The sequence below is a fragment of the Protobothrops mucrosquamatus genome, unplaced genomic scaffold (assembly GCF_001527695.2).
Source record: "Protobothrops mucrosquamatus isolate PMUCROS unplaced genomic scaffold, P.Mucros_1.0 scaffold4836, whole genome shotgun sequence".
Taxonomy (NCBI): domain Eukaryota; kingdom Metazoa; phylum Chordata; class Lepidosauria; order Squamata; family Viperidae; genus Protobothrops; species Protobothrops mucrosquamatus.
In genome coordinates, this window is record NW_015390724.1 from 41,895 (window position 1) to 62,058 (window position 20,164).

Genomic DNA, 20,164 nt, shown 5'->3' on the forward strand with positions numbered 1-20,164 from the left:
TTTTCCTTTTTCCTTTTTCCTTTTTCCTTTTTCCTTTTTCCTTTTTCCTTTCTCCTTTTTCCTTTCTCCTTTCTCCTTTCTCCTTTCTCCTTTCTCCTTTCTCCTTCTCCTTCTCCTCCCTTTATCCCTACCCCTACCCCCACTTTCCTTGCCTTTGTTTTCCAGGAACTCAGGAAGATCCCTTCGGAGATGCTTCCCACATCCCATTCCTTTTGTGGGCTGGGGTGTCTCTTATACGGCCATCGCCCTGGCTGCACCTCTTCCCCCTCCAGTCTCTCCAGGATATTCCAATAGAGCATTACATGTTAGCTGTTGGCATCTTTCTAGCCCCTTACCCATCTGCCCATCGGTTGGCATGTGCCCCTCTCCCCCCTCTTTCCTGTTTTGATTCTCCCTTTCCTTCCATGCAGCAATCCGTGAAGTTGCACCAGCTGGTGGAATCCCATAATAGTGTCCTGGTCAAGGTGTTCAGCAAACAGACAGGTAAGGCAGCCCAAGAGGCCTCCATCATCCACTTTGTGTCTGAGCCAGGGACCAGAGAGAACCCTGAGGGTGTTACAAAATTGAGTTCAAACCATTGAAAGTAGAGTTTCCCCAAATAGAGTTTATTCTTGCGTAATTCAGATGAAAAGCAAGATAAGCGTGCAATTAAGCTTAATCATCTCCTTTATATTTATGTACCTACAGTATATATATATTGCTTGTCTAATTTCAAAGTTCGCTTACTACGATAAGCTATACCCAACAAGGCTATGCAGATAACTATGCCCAACGAGGCTACTCAAGTTGCTGTAAGTATTGTTGCCCAACTAGGCTACTGTCAAGGCTGACTAGGGTTGCCAGGTGTCCACTATTTGAGTGGACAGTCCACTTTTTTCACATTATGTCCACTATTTTTTTTCACAAAATAGTGGACATTTTTTTTATTCAAAAGCTTTATGATGAAATGGTACGTAATCTAAAGCGGTACAGTCTACTTTTTTTACTACTTAACCCACCCCCCCCGCTTGTCCGCTATTTTTTGGAAGCAGACCTGGCAACCCTAAGGCTGACTCGGATTTTGCAATTCTTCTTGCAGCTTGACAACCGAAACAGAAGGGAAGGGGTGGAATTCCTGGGGGTGGCTGGGAGGGGCCCAGGGATCCAGGCCTGCCGGCAGAGCCTAAAAAAGTTCCTGCACTTCAATGTTATGTGATGAGAACAGTGCAGACTGTTTCTCAAAACACAAAGAATGCGTTGGATGGGTGGACAATGGACAGTGTGTGTGTGTGTGTGTGTGTGTGGGGAGGGGCTAATGGGTAAAAGGGGAAATCACTTATGCTGCTTCCCTTGGGAACCTTTAGAATCGTCTTTGCTTCTTCTGTGCCCATCAGTAAAGTTATACGCTAGTAAAATTATGTCCCAGGGGTTTCTTTTTCTGCATATGCCGGTTGACAGCTACACATTCACACAATACCCACATGTGCTCTCCGCACAGGGGATCAGGCTGTGTCAGAGTGGGCTGGGAAGCAGACTCAGGGTGTCCCCTGCTCCAGGAAGAGTCGTCTCCCACTTCGGAGTTCTGGGTTCATTCCAGACTTCTCTTCATACCCAGCTTGTTTACTCAGAATTCGTGTGTACGGTCCATCTTGCTCCAGTCATGTCAGGAACTGCACATTCTCACTCCCTGTTCCGTGACTCCGTGAAAAAATGCCGTCCACTGCATTCCTTGCACCCACCAATGTCCCACTTGGTATCATCATCAGCAATTCACTCATAACACGCATCCAGGGTCAGCGATACACACATATTCCAGTGTGAGTTTCCCGGTGGGTTCATGAAAAGGCTAGATGTGCTTGTACCCACTGTACTCATGACTTATTCTAATGTATACTATACATCATGTATCATATATATTTATAGCACATAACATATAATGTGTAACAAGGAGGCGTGGGGCAGGAACCGGGACTTGCTAGATTCCCTCATCAGTTGCAGAGCTGTGGGTGAGGGGCCTGCCTGGAAGAGGCAGCAGCTTTTGGGGCCCCCCATTCCTGCATGAGGAGCAGCACCCCAAAGGCAGGAGCTAAGCCTGTGATGGCAAACCTATAGTACGCATGCCACAGGTGGCACGCAGAGCCCTCTCTGTGGGCACGCGCGCCGTCGCCCCAGTCCTAGGCCTTCAGCTGGGTTTTATAAAACCTTTTTGCTTTAGGCCTCCGCTGCTGTGTGCAAAAAAAAAAAAAAAAGGTTCAATCAGTCAATTTCAACTTCTTGTGGAAAAAAAAAATCTCGCAAAGTTGGAATTGATTGATTGAACTTTTTAGTCCTACCCAGTCTGCCGTTACCACCACAGCCACACCCACCCAATGGGCCACGCCCACCCAATGGGCCACGCCCAACCGGCACCCGACGATACATAAGTGGGTTTGGGGTTGCAGTTTGGGCACTCGGTCTCTAAAAGGTTCGCCATCACTGAGCTAAGCTGTCCAGCTAGAATGGGGCCACAGGGGGCCTGGGTAGAGCCGGCGGGAGGAGGCAAAGCACGGTCTTCCTTGGGCTTAGCCCCAGTTGGGAGACCAGCCCCGGGGAGACCCGAAGGGCTGAAACACAAAGACTGCAGAGCCCCCCCTCAAAGACCCTCTTTTTTCTGACAGGCACCCAGGAGGTGGAATCCCGCCATTTGGTGCCCGGAGACACCCTGATCCTGGACGAGGGCAGAAGCCTGCTGCCTTGCGATGTCCTCCTGCTCAGCGGCCAGTGCATCGTGGATGAAGGCATGCTGACGGGTGAGCGGTGCCAGTTTGATGGCTTTCCCCGTTTCCCAAGACCACAAGTGAAGCTTCAGCTGAGGTGGTTTGTTGCTAAAAGCCTCTGCATAATTAACCAGAGGTTTTGGGCGCTCCATGACTGGAGGCTGTCAAAAAGAGACTGGACAATCATTTGTCTGAAATGATATAGGGTCTCCTGCGCGAGGAGGGGGCTGGGCTAGAAGACCTCCAGGGTCCCTTCCAACTCTGTTATTCTACGTTCTCTTCTAAAAATCTTCTCAACTCACAATTTGCACCTGCTAGGAGTTATTTCAGGGTCAATGGCACTCAAGGGAGGTTAGACTTTGTCCACTTGTGGCTACATAAGGATGCTAGGCTGATCCCTCTTTTAACTCCATCCCCTCGGGTTCTGCCACTCCTTCCCCTACAGCAGGGGTAGGCAACCTTGGCTCTTTTACGACTTGTGGACTTCAGCTCCCAGAATTCCTGAGCCAGCTGACCCTCCCTCTCCTGTCTCCTCCAGGGGAAAGCCTTCCGGTCACCAAGACCAGCCTGAGCCGTGATTGCAAGAGCGCCCAGCCGTGGCATCTCAGCTCCGCCGAGGACAGCAAGAGGCACCTTCTGTTCTGTGGGACGGACGTCATCCAGGCGAGGGGAGACGATGGCGGACCAGCAAGGGCTGTCGTGCTGCGGACCGGTGGGTGAACAGGCATGTGTGATTGTGAGAAAGGTGTAAGGTGGACAATGGGAGGTGGACAGAAAACTGCCCTCTCCCCAAAACCTGGACTCTTCTGGAAGGGATCCCCTCTTCCCTCCCTTCATTAAACTGCCTGATTCTGGCATCCATTCGGTCAGGATCGGGGAAGCATTCAGGGTCCTGCTCTAGACATCCAACCCTCCTCCAGATGTCTTCTGAAGTGGCCTCCAGCCACAGATGCACAGAGTGACCCTCCAGTGGTTTGGGATGTCTCATACTCATGAGGTAGCTATGGGTCATGTCCACCACCTGTAAAAAGCACCTTCCTGTCCATGCTGATCCAGGTAGGGTGGGAAGTCTCTGTCCTTCAGTCTGATGCTACCTTCCTCTTCCTCCACCTTGTCTCCACTCTAGACTCTGCAGGAACTGAGCAATAACTCTGTAAGCCCAACCTGTCTTCCCTCACCTCCCATCCTTGGGAGGGATCTAACCGTAGCTGCCCCTCTCTCTTCTTCACCACCTCAGGTTTCAACACAGCCAAGGGAGACCTGGTGAGGTCCATCCTGTATCCCAAGCCGATGAACTTCCGCCTCTACCGGGATGCCATGCAGTTTCTCTTGTGTCTCGTCGTGATGGCTGGCATTGGAATGGTCTACGCTGTCTGTGTCTTTGTAATAAATGGGGTGAGCAGCGGGGGGCATGGCAGAGGCTGCCCAAGGGCTTCTGGAGGGGGCATAGGGAGGGAAGCCCCTTCCTTGCTCGGTTAATCCTGCTGGTGGCTCTACATACAAATCCATGGTTCAAGCAGTGGTTCAGAATCGATAAGTGCTGCAGTTATCATAGCTTTAGTCTAGAACAGGGGTATCCAACCTTGGCTATTTTAAGAGTTGTGGACTTCAACTCCCAGAATTCCCAGAGTTGAAGTCCACAAATCTTAAAAGTGAAAAAGCTTGGGCACCCCCCCCCCCGGTCTAGAAGGATCTAGATAAAGGCTAAGATCTATCCACCAGATTGGATAGAGGAGGCACTGCAGACCCCTTCCTTAAATGTTGCCATCTAGTGTTTTCCCCTTGAGATCTGCTAGGCCCTCGCCCTTTTAATCTTCTAGAAAGCCATCAAAAACTTGCAGTCAAGTTGTTGCCTGAGGGACAGTACAGATGAATGGGTATAAGGTTCCTGATTCATCTTGATTTATTATTATTATTATTATTATTATTATTATTATTATTATTATTATTATTATTATTATTATTATTATTATTATTATTATTATTATTATTATTATTATAATATTGATTTTATTATTGTTATTAGCCACCCAGAGTTGTGTTCCACTTTCAAATTTGCCAGGAAAATTGCAGGGCTGGTTGGTCCAGGCAATTGCCAGGAATCGACCCAAAGGCACCCCATAATAAACAAACAAACAAACAAACAAACAAATCCATCAATCCATCCATCCATCCATCCATCCTGATTCTAGTATGAGAAGGGTGACATGGATTGGGTCCGTCCGTTTTTGGTTCCCTTGGCCAATTAACAACAACAACAACAACAACAATAATAAAGTTGGAAGGGACCTTGGAGGTCATCTAGTCCAACCCCTACTCACCTGTGAGCTTTGGATGTTTCAAATGACCATTCCCACAGTCACATGTTACTGGCCAGGCTGGCTTGGGCTGATGAAAGTTATAGTCCAAAAACATCTGGAAGGCAGCTGGTTGCCTCCTTGGTCTTCCTTGGAAGATGACTTTCCGGAGAACCTCCTTGTCAAGGATTTCCCTGGCAGGAGGGTGAAAGCTGGTTTAGCACCCACATCCCTTGGCCTCTAGACCTGACTTCCCTGCCCGACCTTGCTGACCGCCGCCCTCCTTCCTTCCACATGTCCCTCAGCAAGAGGCCGGTGAGGTGGTGAAGAAAGCCCTGGACGTCATCACAATCGCCGTGCCCCCAGCTCTGCCTGCCGCTCTGACCACGGGGATCATCTACACCCAGAGGAGGTTGAAGAAAAAGGGGATTTTTTGCATCAGTCCCCAGAGGATTAACGTCTGCGGCCAGCTGAACCTCATCTGCTTCGACAAGGTGAGTGTTTTCACTCCCAAGGGAACCACGGATTTCAGCTTGACGGTGCTGGGAGACAAATGAGGTGGATGACAACAGGTCGCTGGGTAGCAACAATTCTGAAGGCTTGCAAGTCAAAGTTCTTCAATCCTTGGCTTAGTGGTAGGAAGGATGGAGAACTGGTGGGGAAGACTCTTTGTCACCCAGTGGCCCTGTCTAAGGAGGAGGTGACCAGGCTGAGCCCGAGGGACGGAAGGGTCAAACGCGTCATCACTCTTGAGTCCTTTTGGGCTCACAAGAGATCTAAGTCCGTGAATTCCCTGGACTCTTCTCTGCCGCCCACCTGCTTGGACAATTAGTAGTTCAGATTCTTGTAGAGAACTTTAGCATGCAATAAACCTATATTCATTTGAACTGCCTGGACACTCTCCTGGTTTCCTATCTTTGACGGAAGAGAGTAACCATTTAGGAAGGAACGAGAGGGGTGATGCCTTTTGAGGCTGCTGGGATGTGTCGTGAACTCATTTTGCTGACCAAAGTGCTCATGTGCAGAACCTGAGGTGGCGACTGAGGCAGCCTGGTGACATGAGGTCACCTGATCCCCTGCCATGAAGTGCTTTATATAGTAGATGGTGACCCTCATCTTGAATTGCTCCCCAAGCCCAGTAATGGTGATGCAGGGCAAACTATGCACTCAAGACTGCACAAATTGCCATGTTCTGCCCCAGCTTCTGAGCAGTCTTCAAGGGCAGCCCCATGTAGAATGCATTGCACTGAAGTGTGATGGTTGGTGAGCAGAGACCCCAGGCCAGGAACAGACCCAATTGGCGCATGAGAGCAGTCTGCGCAAAGACACCCCCCCCCCGGCCATAGCTGGCTACTGTCTTTGGGTAGCAGCTCAGGGCCCCAGGAGGACCCCCAGATTATTCACCAACTCTCTCCACACCCTGACTGTGCTTTCCTGTTTTCTCTTTGCCCACTGGCAGACGGGCACCCTCACTGAAGATGGGCTGGACCTCTGGGGCATTGTCTTGGCTGAAGGAAAGAGGTACCTAGCTATGGATTTCTGCTCTCCTGCATTTTGTTTTTAAAATTCAGTTGATATATTTAAGAAGTGGAACGTACCACAACTGGGTCACAAGAATTTCCGTTGCTAAGTGATGCAATTGAACGATCACGTTGCTCAGGAATGGAAATATTGGCTCCCGTTGTTCAGATTATCCCCAGTTGAGTCATGCCCAATATTAAAACTGTTTTTGCAGTGGTTGTTAAGTGAATCAAGATTTCCCCATTGGCTTTGTTTGTTGGAAACCCTCCAGGAAGGTTACAAGTTGAGGTCACCTGGGGATGCCACAGCCGACATGAATGCATGCCGAGTGCCGTATCCTCAAATTGAGATCACGTGACCCTGGGGATGCTGCAACTGAAGTCATAGGCCAGGGCTAGGCAACCTCGGCTCTTTTATGACGCATGGACTTCAACTCCCAGAATTCCTGAGTCAGCTATGCTGACTCAGGAATTCTGGGAGTTGAAGTCCATGCGTCATAAAAGAGCCGAGGTTGCCTACTGCTGTCATAGGCAAACGGTTTTTTTCAGTGCTGCCATAACTTCCCAAGGTTGGTAAACAAATGGTCATAAGCTGTAATCTTGTCTAGCCAATGTTGGAACCTGGGTAACTATAAATGTCCTGAACCTTCTACTCACTGATGTCTCTCTGAAATCCGGAGCCTCTGCAGAGGGCAACTTCTGAGTAATCTTATCTGACATGGAAGCTAAGTAGGGTCGGGCCTGGTTAGCACTTGAATGGGTGACGGGGCTGCCACCTGCTGAGGCTAGACTAGAAAGTCCAAAATCACCCCAGAAAAAGGCAGTGGCAAGCAACCTTAGTGTTACTGCCCAAAACGTGGACCGACATGTCCATGAAGCCAAGCTTCAGTTGAGGGCATCTACTTTGCACCTCAGAAATTCACTTGTGTGAAATCCCATAATAAGATCTGCAACTCCCCAGAAGGTGGATCTTGCTCTTCTTCCTCAGGAACTCCAGGTAGGTTCCAGAACCATTTCACCTTGCTAAATCCAGGAGGGTTTTCGCTGTGTCCCATCAGATGTTCACAAGATCTCCTTGCCTCCTGGAGGGTTCTCCAAGTAGCTAGACTCGCCACCCAGGGTTATCCGTTTCAGAATGATGGCACAACAATGCTTGCAAAGCACTGGGGTGTGTGTGGGTGTGTGGCACAGGTCTTGTAGAAGAATAGCAAGAGTTGAAACACAATTTCTGGGGAGACTCAGAGGCTCAAAACTCAAGGCAACTAAACATACCTTCAGTGGTGGTCAGTTTCTTGCCTCTGTGGGTCATCTACGGTGGCTTGTGTAAAAGTGTGTGACTGATTGCCTCCACCCCAGCTTCCAGGAGGTCCATCGCTTCTCTTCTGGCCAGCCGATGTCCTGGGGCCCGGCGTATGCAGCCATGGCCTGCTGCCACTCCTTGATGGTCCTGGACGGGAAGATTCAGGGGGATCCGCTGGACCTCAAGATGTTTGAGGCAACTCACTGGGTGAAGCTCCATGTTGTTCTTTTGGAATTAGCCTAAATCTGGGATTGGTCCTGTTGGTGCCCCCTGACGTGGGACGTGGAGGAAGTCTGGGTGTGTGAACTGAGGGGGAAGCCCGGTCTGTGGGCTGCTTCCTGGTGACATCCTTGGGGTGCCACCTTTCCTCTGGCCAAGCTCAAATGCCAATTGACCCATTTCACCCCTGTTCAGCCACTGTCTCTCTTCCCCGAGCCCTGGCACGTCACCAAACATGCAATTGGCTTCCCCATCAGTTCAAGACCCAGGGAGGCCACCTAGGTGGGGATGCCATCACTCAAAGGACACGAATCACATCATTGCCTCATTTGCATGTTGATGATGTCACGATGTATCCCCTTTGGCTGGCTCAGGAATTCTGAGAGTTGAAATCCACCGGTCGTAAAGGGGCCCTAGTTGCCCACCCCTGCCCTACGGCCATCGACAGGCCCAAGTTTCTTTCCCCCCGTCTGACCTTACCGGAACAGTCTATTTCTTGAAGCTGTGTAGCTCCTCTTTTCAACATAACCTCATCCACCTTTCAGAGAAACGTAAGGCCCAGCCCTCCTGCTGAGTCCTATGGGAGAAGGGCGGTATACAAATTAAAATAATAATAATAATAATAATAACTTTTCCTTCCGCTTAAAACAACAGGAACTTGTGGATTCCGTTGAGTGGGAAGGAGGACCAGCAAATGTTCTGATGGTCAGACCAGGACCCGAAGCTGTGGAGGTAACTGCCCGGTGCCTTTTGTCAGCCCTTAGCAGAGAAAAGAATCTCTTTTCTTCCTTTGTGCCTTTACTTATAAATCTGTTCAAACCGGCATTAACGTGGCATTTTGCCCATGTCTCGCCCAGAGGAGCCTTGCATGCAAGCAGGGATCAGAGGGGCCTCTGGCGGTGCCCAGGGACCAAGCCTAGGTGCCATTCGGTCTGATCTTGCCCACCGCCCGTGAGTGGTTGAGAACAGGACACTCTGAACTGGCACCGGCTTCCTCTTGGCTCCTTCGAGGGGGGAGGGCAATGGGTGCCAGCTGTGTCTGCTTGACTCTGGACCAACTGGGGCGCTCGTCTTGCTTATGGTCCAAGTGGTTGAGCGAGCGAGTTTGGAGCCTTCAGTGGATCCACTCCTGGTGCTCATGGACACCAGGGTGGACCTTCTGCCAGTTGGGTAGCCACCCAAAGTTTTGGCCAAATCCCCTGCCAGGCCGATGAGGTCTCCTTTGAGGGAGGGGAGGGGCCAAAGCCTCTGTCTGGTTCCCACCTCCGACTAGGCAGAGTTGTTACTCCAGCTGCTGCCAGTGGGCAGAGGGAGAGCAGAACTGGGGCGCTGGGATGCCAACAGCTGATTTGGGGCTGGGTCACATGACTTGGCATCGGTCCTGGCTACCTCCGAGACCGCCTTCTGCCGCAGATTCCCTCCCACAGACCGGTACGCTCCCACAGAGCGGGCCTCCTCAGGGTGCCGTCGGCCAAGCAATGTCGGCTGGCGACCCCCAGGGGGAGAGCCTTCTCTGTGGGTGCCCCCACCCTCTGGAACGAACTACCCCCCGAGATCCGGACGATTCCGNCAACAAGCGGGCCTGACCTAGGGTGAATTTTAAATAGGGATAATTTTTAATGATTTTAAATAGTCACAGCCACTAATATTTGGATTTTAATTGGTTTTTAGAAGGGGTAATTTTGTATATTGTTTTAATATGCTGTGAGCCGCCCTGAGTCCCATGGGGAGAAGGGCGGCATATAAATTTTGTAAAATAAATAAATAAAAATAAATCTAGTAAATCTCATTCTTGGCCAGTCTACTAAAAAGGTGTCACGTTGGTTCCCATAACCCAGGGGTCTTCCAACTTGGCTCTTTTATGACTTGTGGACTTCAACTCCCAGAATTCCTCAGCCAGCGTGCCACGCTGGCTGAGGAATTCTGGGAGTTGAAGTCCATAAGTCATAAAAGGGCCAAGTTGGAAGACCCCCTACCATAACCACTGACCTGTCAATGTCCCACCATCCCATTTTGCGTTATACGGACAGGCCAGGAATGGCCGCGGGTGCAGGGCAAGGCCTCCCTCCCTCCCTCCTGTGTCTCAGCTCGTGCCTTTCTCCCCAGGTGCCCGTCAAGGGCCTGGCAGTCCTTCGGCAGTTCCCCTTCTCTTCAGCCCTGCAACGGATGACGGTGGTGGCCCAGGAGGTCCCCGGGGATGGCCAGGTCTTCATGAAGGGCGCCCCAGAGATGGTGGCCAGTTTCTGCCAGCCAGAGACAGGTGAGCCCTCAGCTGGCATTGCCCTGCCCCACCTTTTGCCCTCTGTGCCCGGCTGGGCTGAGGGGGGATGCAACCAGAATAGCCATCTTCCAATATCTGAGGGGCTGCCCCAAAGAAAAGGGAGGGTGGGTGGGTGTCAACCTGTTCTCCAAAGCCCCTGAAGGCAGGACAAGAAGCAACGGATGGAAACTCACCAAGGAAAGAAGCAACCTGGAATTAAGGAGAAACTTCCTGACAGAACAATTAACCAGTGGAACTGCTTGACACCAGAAGTTGTGGGTGCTCCATCACTGGAGGCTTTCAAGAAGAGACTTGTCTGAAATTAGTATAGGATCTCCTGCTTGAGCAGGGGGCTGGACTAGAAGACCTCCAAGGTCCCTTCCAACTCTGTTATTCTGAGGCTCTGTTCCAGCCTGGCAGTTGGGGCGGGGCGGGGGCTCAGCGCTGGAGGATCTAAATGGTGGCGGGGAGGGGCTTTCTTGGTGGGACCCCTAATTTGTGTGAGGGTCCAGAGGGAGTGGTGCAGAGGGTTCAAGGCCTGTCCCTGGTCTTGGCCGGGGTCTTTCTTACAATTGCATGGGGGTGGGGTCCTTGCTTGCTCTTCCCGGGGTGTGACTGTCTCCCCCTCCCCCAGTGCCCCCCAGCTTTGCCCGTGAGCTCCAGGGCTGCACTTCCCAGGGCTTCCGAGTCATCGCGCTGGCGCACAAACGTCTGCAGGAAGGAAGACCGGTCGCCTCCCTGACCAGGTAAGGGGCTGGGGGGTCCAGCAGGCGGGCAGGAGAGAGGGCTGAGGCTGCCTGCCAGGGGGGCCCAGGGGGGGCGGGGAGCGGACCCTCTGCTGGCCCTCGAGGCAGCCCAGCCCTGCCCGGCTTCCCAAGCATGGCCGGAGTGCAGCTGACCAGCCCCTGGGAGAGAGGGGGTCGCTCCTGAGCCCCCTGACCTCAGGCAGCCTCGCTTGGGGTACTTGGGGGTGACAGGAGCTCTCCTGGGGAGGAGGAGGACCCTCTTGCCACCCACACACCCGTCCCTTTCCCCTGTCCAGGGAGGAGGTGGAGTCCAGCCTGACCTTCCTGGGCCTGCTGGTCATGGAGAACCGGCTGAAGAGCGAGACCAGGCCGGTCCTGCAGGAGCTCAGCCAGGCCCACATCCGGAGCGTGATGGTCACAGGTGAGTCCGCCATTTGGGCCAGGCAGCTGGAAGCCGGAGAAGCCCCTGGCTCTGTTGCCGGGGAGACGGTCCACTCAGCATCCTTCGCAAGATCCTGGTCTGCGAATCCAGGATGCTGGGATACATCCTGGGGGGGGGGCTTCCAGGGAGTCTCCAAACCAGACCCCATAAGCAGGGATACCTCTGCCAGGATCCCCTTCACCTCTCTTCCTAGAGGGTTTTCTTTCTTTACCACCACATATCCCATGCTTCCCTTCCTGCACGACTGCCTGAGAACCAAGGGAGTCCCATGGGGGATGTTGCAATGACTGATGGAAACTTTGGGGTAGCAAAACCCAAAAATGAGTCCTTCTCTGGGACCGGCAGAGGCATCGCCTTCTGTGCAAGGAAAGGGGGGGGGGCAGGCCTCCCTCTGACACCCAAGGGGCGCCCTTCTGCCCAACTTTCCTAAAGACAAGGCTTAAGGTTGGGCCCTGAACCCCCACCCCCACCCCCCAAACTCCAGGGTCAGTTGGCGATGCCACTTCTCGACTTCCCAGGTGACAACCTTCAGACCGCGATCACTGTGGCCAGAAACGCGGGCATGATCCCGCAGGGCAGCCGGGTGATCCTGGTGGAAGCCGGTACCCAGCCGGGCCAGCCCTCGGCCTCCGTCCGCTGGGAGGAGCTGGAGGATCCCAGCCAGGAAGGCAGCGGAGCAGAGGTGAGTGGACCAGCGGACGGGAGGGAGGGAGGGGCAGGAGCAGCTGGGCAAAGCTCTCGGGTTGCCCCCGTGCCCTCCAGACCCCATCGGGAGGTGCCCTCTGGGCATCAAAACACGGGACCCAGAGGAAATCACCAGGGTTCCCTGCAGGTTTATTATCAGGGAGTAGTAGTGCTGGAGGAGTGGGAGGCACTCCCTGCAAACAAAGAGATGCATTCATATTTATACATTTCAGAAAAAAGGAAAAATGACGCGTATTGCGTACGTATTCATAAGTGGAAACTCAGAGCTTGCTTCCTGCCCTTCGGGTAGCTGCAGAGAACAAGGGTCTCCGCACAAACAGCTGCATCAGAGACCCCCCGGGGTCGCTCGGCGAATGCTCTGAGGAAACGTAGCTGCACCCCCCCCATCGTGAGCTGCAGGGCCCCCTTCCTTGTTTATTGAACAGTCCCCTTCATCTGATTTTCCCCACACGGTTCCTCCTTTCTCCTTTGCAGGTGGTGGTTCTGGAGCCGGAGGGAGACCCTCTGCCCGCCAGGGACCGCGGCTTCCACTTCTGCCTCAGCGGGAGCTCCTACGAGGTCTTCAGCCAGCACTTTGGGCAGCTCCTCCCGCAGGTGAGTGCGGAGACCCCAGCCCGGAGGGGGGTGGAAACGCTTGCCCGGCCAGCCTGCTCTGGGCTCCCTTCTTCTCCCTGTGGGTCTGCCCCCCTGTGAAGCCATGGCTCTCTCCCGCAGCTGCTCCTGAACGGGACGGTCTTTGCCCGGATGTCTCCTGCTCAGAAGGCCCACCTGGTGCAACAGTTCCAGCAGCTTGAGTGAGTGAGGGGCCTCGGGGGGGGGCCTGAAAGGGAGTTGGGCAGAAAGGGGGGCAGCTACCGGGCTCGCCGGGACTCACGGAAAGGGGCGGGCGCTCTCTCCTCTCTTCCAGCTACTACGTGGGCATGTGTGGAGACGGGGCCAACGACTGTGGGGTGAGTCTTCCACCGCTGCTGAGCACGGTGGCACGAGTTTCCCTGGACGATGGGCAGGGACAGAGCAGAATTGACCCCTTGAATGGTGGCACCTTTTGGGGATCCCTGGGCCAATAGGGCTGGCTCCCCCTGCCACACTCAGGGTGGGGGCCAAGGAAAGCAGGCTGGGCACCTTCGCCAGGTACCGAATGGCTGTCCAGAAGACGTTGCTGGCATGTGTCCTGGTTCCGACGGATGAAACTCTTCAAAGAACTTCGAGGCATTGTTTACCTTAAAAAATCTTTATTCGAGTAGCATCGCATCGGCACGTACATAGGCGAAGCCAAAATTTGAATTCCCCTCCCCTGAGCACATAGTATCAAAGCACAATTCCCTCCTCCAATTAACAGTCATAAATCACATTCCCCAATTAGTTTGAAATGCAGGCTTTCCCTCCAGTTCTCCAGCCCGCCAATTCTTACCATCTCTTATTTCAAAAGCCCTGAGTTCACACACTATTACAATATTGTTATGTCTAACTAACTCCCATCACATTCCTCCTCCTCCCCCAGTATCATCTAATTCTAAGAGTAAAGCATAAGAAAGAAAAAGGCTGCATCTCCAGATGTTGTCAAAGCAAGAACATCCAATGTTAGCAGCATTGACAGCATCTTCACAAGAACGGGAGAGGCCGCTGGGTGAAACTACCAGCTAATTCTCACTTGAATCCGGCAGAGCGGCTTGGCTGATCCGGCCGGGAGCCTCTGCCCCTCTTTGGAAAAGCCCTCCAGTCCAGGCCAGCTTTTCTTTGAGTGGGTGGGCCCTGCCCTCCTTCCCCTCCCCCATCTCCCCTCTCTCACCATTTCCCCCTCCCCTGTCCTCCCTCCCGCTCTTTCCCCCTCCCTGGTCTCCCCTCCCCCATCTCGCTTTCTCAGTCTCCTCTGTGGTTAATTCACCTGAGCAGCACCCGGTCAGGATCTGCCTCTTGGATCCTCCCGGCGGAGGGCACCCCAGCAGGTGACCCGGCCTGGCCCTGAGTGCGGGTTCTTCCCTTTCAGGCCCTGAAGGAAGCCCACGCGGGGATCTCCCTCTCTGAGCAGGATGCCTCGGTGGCCTCCCCCTTCACCTCCAAGGTCCCCACCATCGAGTGTGTGCCGGAACTGATCAGGTGGGTTGCGGGCAGAGCCCCGAGGAGAGATGATGGGCAGGGGTGCCAAGGGGGGGGGCTGAGTTGAGGTTCTACACCACACGGAGTCTTTTGGGCAGAGGATCTGAGTGGGGAGGGGGCGCCTTTGCAAAGAGGTGGAGCCTCCGTACTGGGAGGGGCTCCTTTGGCAGAGCTGGGCTGCCTATGAACACCCCCTCCCCCGATTCAGGGGAGGGGCTGCAGCCCCTTCATCCGATGCAGGCTGGGCTCTCTCTGATGGGAGCAGCAGAAGTTGAAGGTTTTACTTGTTGCATGTGGGAAAGGAGCCTCTAGCCGGGAGCCTGTGAAGAGCCCTGAGCAGAGCAGAGGGTCTCCCCAGAGGAGGAGAGGCCTGGGGCAGGAAGGCCCAGCTTTGCTCCTCCAGCGGGGGTCAAGCCCCCCCCAGAGCCCTGCTGGTCTTGGTCTCTGGAGGAGCTGAAAACCTCCCCAAAGCTCCCCGTTTTTGCCTTCCTCTTCCTTGCAGCAATTCCACCTGCACCCCCATCTCCCCTCCCCCCCCGGCCTGGTCTTGAGGTCTCTAAAGAGCCCCCTCCCTGCCCCACTCTCCTCACTAATGCCCCCCCTCCTGTTTCCCCCCAGGCACGGCCGGTCTGCCCTGGTCACCTCCTTCTGCATGTTCAAGTACATGGCCCTCTTCAGCCTGGCCACCTACATTGGCGTCCTCCTGCTCTACTGGGTACGGTGGCCGCGGCTCCCTTCTTCTTTTCCAGAACCGGAGTGGGGAGGGGGCGCTGCAGGGGTTGGTCCCACCAGGAACCAGGCATCTTCCTGGCAAGGGCCAGCATTGGAAGGTTGCTACCCTCTGGACCACCAGACCTGGGTCAGAGGGCTCTTGTGAATGGGCTGTCTTTCCTGCCAAGAGAAGCCCACTAGTCTGGGCTTCTTTCTTTGCCCCCTGGGCGCTGCACCTCCTGCCCGACAGCTATATGGGGAGGGGGGCCTTAAGGGGCTGGCAGTTCGGACCGAGCTTTTGCCAACTAGCAGCAAAACAACAAGGGAGGGTGGCTGGCCAAGCCCGGAGTTCTGCTCCAGGGAGCCGCTGCAACGAGCTGGCTGGCGTTCGCCTAGTTTTGTGGGAAGCCGAAGCCCCCACCCCTTCCCCTCTCCTCCAGTCAGAAGGTCTGGGGCTGGAAGGAGAGAGACCCTCTTCTGGGACTCAAGACCTCCAATTGTGCTTCTCGCTTTCAGCAACTCAACTCCTTTGCGAATTACCAGTTCCTCTTCCTAGACCTGGCCATCACCACCGTCATTGGGATGACAAGTAAGCCGCCCCCGATCACGCCAGGAGAAGAGGCGGGACTTCCTGTGTGGAAAGCTAGCCAGGGCCTTGCTAAGACCCAGGAAGGACCCCACCCACGCACCCTACACAGGCCTGGTTCTGCCTGGGCAGCCACCTCTGCTCTGCCAAGCAACGGGCTCAAGAGAGGATCTCCTTTGGGCCTGGCAGGGGCCTCTCTCTGGCCGGGCAAAGCAGGCTTGGTGCAGGGTGGGGGAGCCCCCTTTAGGGGCAGACCCTGCTTCCTTCCGGCCGCCAGTGCGCTTGTGTGCCAAGAGGAAAGCTGGCACCGGCTCCCCCTTTTTCTCCTGTGAGAAATGATGCCCTCCCTGCCAAGGGGGACCCTGCAGGCATAAAATGTGGGGGTTCCTTCAGGGTCCCTGAAGCCCCGTCTCCACGCCTGCTGGGCCAAGTCTCCGGGCTGGGATCTGCCTTCCCAAAGCCCAGGGTGGTGCTTGGCCCCCTTGGAGCTGCTCTGGCCAGGTGTGTGTGTGTGTGTGTGTGTAGAGCAGCTGCCCCACCTTCTACCCCCCCTTGCAGTGAGCCTGAACGGGCCCCACCCTGGGCTGGCGCCCTACCGGCCCCCCACGCAGCTGCTGGCCCCTCCGCTGCTGCTCTCCGTGGTGCTGAACCTCCTCTTCAGCCTGGCAGTGCAGCTCTGCGGCTTCCTGATGGTGCAGCAGCAGCTCTGGTACTCCCCCAGCGACATCCACAGGTAGGCCAGACCCCCCCCCCGGTCCCACGGCATGGAGGCCCCGTCCTCCCCCCCCAATAGAGTGTGGGGAGGCCAGGAGAGCCGAGGCACAGACCCAGCTGCATTGGCTAAGATGGCTGCCTCTGTTGAAGCCCAGGGAACTCTGGGGTCCCAATTTATTCTAATTCACGTGCCACCCCCGTCTCACTATCCACTCTGAGCAGCCTTCAAAGGCATAAAAGCATAAATATGGCAGTATTAAAATTAACAACACAGGTTGAACACCAAGAACATGGTGAGACAGTACGGGAGTGGACTTCTGTTAATAGGTTATAGGTTCTCCTGCTTGAACAGGGGGCTGGACTAGAAGACCTCCAAGGTCCCTTCGAGCTCTGCTCTATTTCTATTCTATTCTATTCTATTCTATTCTCCACTCTACTCCTACTCTACTCTACTCTACCTACTCTACTCTACTCTACCTACTCTACTCTACTCTACTCTACTCTACTCTACTCTACTCTACTCCACTCCACTCCACTCCACTCCACTCCACTCCACTCCACTCCACTCCACTCCACTCCACTCTATTCTCTATTCCATCCCATCCCTTCCTGTCCCGTTCCGTTCCGTTCTGTTCCATTCTATTCTATTCTATTCTATTCTATTCTATTCTATTCTATTCTATTCTATTCTATTCTATTCTATTCTATTCCCAATAAAGATTTCTATTCTATTCTATTCTATTCTATTCTATTCTATTCTATTCTATTCTCTTCTCTTCTCTTCTCTTCTCTTCTCTTCTCTTCTCTTCTCTTCTCTACTCTACTCTACTCTACTCTACTCTACTCTACTCTACTCTACTCTACTCTACTCTACTCTAAACTACTCCACTCCACTCTACTCCACTCCTTCTCTATTCCATCCCATCCCTTCCTGTCCCATCCCGTTCCGTTCCGTTCCGTTCCGTTCTATTCTATTCTATTAATAGACTGGACAGCCATTTGATGGTATAATGTCTCCTGCCTTGAGCGGGGGGGGTTGGACTAGAAGGCCTCTGAGGTCCCTTCCAGCTCTAGGATCCTATGCTCTAATTATATAAATGTAATAAACAAATAAACAATGAATAATTGAGGTCTCCCCCCCCATTTCCTTCCAGCGCCTGCTCCCCCGTGAACGCCACTCACCCCCCGAGCCCTGGGCCCAGAGCCCCCCTGCCCCCCAGGGACGGCTTCCAGAGCTACGAGAACAGCAGCGTGTGGCTCCTTTGCACCCTCAACTGCCTGGCGGTGGCCCTGGTCTTCTCCAAGGGGAAGCCCTTCCGGGAGCCCGTCTACAAAAACTGTGAGAGCCCCCAAGCAGAGGCAGGGGAGGGGGAGCCTTGCTGGGGGGGCTGAGCGACCAGGGGTCCCCACCGGAGGCCAGGCGGGGAGGGGGCCCTGGGAGCTTGCAGCCTCCATCCCTGCGCCCCTTTCCCTGCTGGCACCGGCCCTTGGCGCCTCCTTCCTGGGCCCCCCTCTCCTCACCCCCCAACCCTTTCCTTCCCCCAGACCTCTTCATGGGGGCCCTGACGGTGCAGCTGGCCGTCTGCCTCTTCTTCCTCTTCGCCAATTTCGAGGGACTCTACGCCCAGATGGAGGTAAGCAGGAGGGAGGGGTGGGGGCTGGCCACAGGGGGTCTGGGGGGTGCCCATCCCAGAGACCCACTTCTCAGCCTGGCCAAGGTGGGGCTGGCAGAGCGTCAGGTGAGCCCCTTCCGGCCTCCTGAGCGTGGCAGAAGGCTCAGCCGATGGCCTGGAAGGTGTGGGGGGTCGGGTGGAGGGGGCAAGAGGCAGAGCCCACCCTCTTTCTCCCCCCTCTCTCCCCCCCTCCCTGCCATCTCTCCCCCCCACAGCTGGTATGCACCCCCTCCCTCTGGAGGGTCTGGCTCCTTGGGCTGCTGCTGGTCGCCTTCATCGCCTCCTTCGCTGTGGAGGTGAGTGGGGTCCTGCTTTGCCCCCCCCGCAGCCAAAAACTCCCCCCCTCAGGATTCCATGGGGGCTTGGCCACAGCCCCTGCTCTGTGCAATGCCCCCTCCCCCGTGCCAGTCCGTCTGTGGGCAGAGGGTGGCACGGCTGGCATCTGCTCTGAGGCTGGGGGGGCATTTGGCTCCCTGTGAAGGAAATCTCCGTTTCTGCCTTCCTGCGTTCCAGTAGCTGGAAACAAGCTCCCCCCCCCCCCCGTGGATGGCCTGGAAGTAGGAGGAGAGCTGCCCCCTTCCGGCCCTGTCGGCTAGGTGCCCCCCCACCCGTGCCCCACAGCAGGAAGGGTGGAAGGGCAGGACAGGCATTTCTGTAGTTTGGTACTCACTGACCCCTCCCCACCGGCCATCCAGTTCCCCAGGCCTGGCGATCCCTTGGGGGGGGGAGCCTTTGTTTCCTGCTTGTTGCATCCTGCACTGAATCAGACTCAGAATAGAGCTGGACGGGACCTTGGAGGTCTTCTAGTCCAACCCCCTGCTCAGGCAGGAGACCCTGCCCAATCTCATCTTAAAAGCCTCCAGTGATGGAGCAGCCACAACTTCTGGAGGCAATTCCTGTTCCACTGGTTGATTGTCCTCACTGTTAGGAAGTTTCTCCTTAGTTCCAGGTTGCTTCTCTCTTTGGTCAGTTTCCATCCGTTGCTTCTAGTCTTACCTTCTGGTGCTTTAGAAAATACATTGACCCCCACTCTTCTTTGTGGCAGCCCCTCAAATACTGGAAGGCTGTTGTCATGTCCCCCTTAGTGCTACTTTTCTCTAGACTGGCCATTCCCAAATCCCGCAGCTGTTCTTCATATGTTTTTGTCTTCAGGCCTTTGATCATCTCAGTTGCTCTTCTTTGCACCTGTTTTGCACTTCTTTGCAGCACCACCATTCCTGCCAATCCAAAATGGTGGGCTGGGGGGGGATTTTGTCCCCTGCTGTGGCCTGCTGACCCCCGCTCTGCCTTCCTCCCCCTGCAGGAATGGCTGATAGAGAACCGGGCGCTCTGGCAGTGGATCAAGAGGGCCGTGGGGTACCAGTCCAGCAGCCGCTACAAACAGCTCCAGCGGGCCCTGCAGGAGGACCCGGCCTGGCCCCCCATCGACAGGACGGACGTCTCGAGCTCCACGGTTGTCCCCCTCGAAGGGCCGGGCCCCGCCTACTCCAACCCGGCCTTCGTGAGCCACGAGCAGCCGTGCCACAAATGCTGAGGCCGAGTCTCTGCTGGCAGCACGGCTGGCCCAACCTCAAGGCACCGGCCCTGGATGCCCCTTGCCTGTGGATCTCGGGGGCACCGGAGAGCAGCCGGGAGATGCCTACCAGGGGGTCAGCAGTGGGGAGGCAGGAGCAGGGAGGGAAGCCCCATTGGGAGCCTGGGAAAGAGCTGGGGGAGGGGCGGTGAGTCCACCTGCCCTGATGGAGGGGTCGTCTGGAGGGTCCCAAAGGGATCAGATGTGGGGAAGGTCCCCTAAGACCCTGCCCTGTTAAGCCACAAGGATGCCCCACATCCTAGGGGGGGAGTGGGCTTGCTCCAGAAGCTTCTGCTGGGCAGCCCTGGGCCAAAGAGGGGCTGGAAGGGGTCGCAGCTGCTTCAGCTCCCCCTGCCCCAAACCCAGGGACAGCCTTCCTCGCCCTTCTGCCCCCCAGATGTCTGCAGCTGCCAAAGGGTCGTGTGTGAAGGCAGCTTCTCTGCCAGCCCTTCACTCCTCAGATCTGGCCCAGCTTCCTGCTCCCTTCCCCACCCAGGGTCCCCTCTTCCTTTCCTTCCCATCCTTCGCCAGCAGGCGTCTCTCCTGCCTTTCTCGAGGCCCAGAAAGTCCCCCCCATTTCCCCCTA

At 55.0% G+C, this 20,164-nt stretch overlaps 1 protein-coding gene across 1 annotated transcript in view; it reads left to right on the forward strand.

The window, feature by feature from the left end:
- Positions 1–19,539, forward strand: part of ATP13A4 (ATPase 13A4) — a 33,349-nt gene extending 13,810 nt beyond the window's left edge. Inside the window, exons 8-30 of the mRNA XM_029286759.1 lie at positions 411–483; positions 2,637–2,768; positions 3,274–3,447; positions 3,973–4,130; positions 5,338–5,526; positions 6,492–6,553; positions 7,909–8,059; positions 8,747–8,803; positions 10,178–10,331; positions 10,966–11,077; positions 11,374–11,498; positions 12,038–12,201; positions 12,699–12,818; positions 12,939–13,018; positions 13,132–13,174; positions 14,212–14,321; positions 14,940–15,036; positions 15,549–15,621; positions 16,177–16,351; positions 17,487–17,671; positions 17,878–17,966; positions 18,221–18,301; positions 19,309–19,539. Coding sequence (XP_029142592.1) covers positions 411–483; positions 2,637–2,768; positions 3,274–3,447; positions 3,973–4,130; positions 5,338–5,526; positions 6,492–6,553; positions 7,909–8,059; positions 8,747–8,803; positions 10,178–10,331; positions 10,966–11,077; positions 11,374–11,498; positions 12,038–12,201; positions 12,699–12,818; positions 12,939–13,018; positions 13,132–13,174; positions 14,212–14,321; positions 14,940–15,036; positions 15,549–15,621; positions 16,177–16,351; positions 17,487–17,671; positions 17,878–17,966; positions 18,221–18,301; positions 19,309–19,539 — 2,835 coding nt within the window. The remainder of the gene's footprint in view (positions 1–410; positions 484–2,636; positions 2,769–3,273; positions 3,448–3,972; positions 4,131–5,337; positions 5,527–6,491; positions 6,554–7,908; positions 8,060–8,746; positions 8,804–10,177; positions 10,332–10,965; positions 11,078–11,373; positions 11,499–12,037; positions 12,202–12,698; positions 12,819–12,938; positions 13,019–13,131; positions 13,175–14,211; positions 14,322–14,939; positions 15,037–15,548; positions 15,622–16,176; positions 16,352–17,486; positions 17,672–17,877; positions 17,967–18,220; positions 18,302–19,308) is intronic.
- Positions 19,540–20,164: the final 625 nt, after the last annotated feature.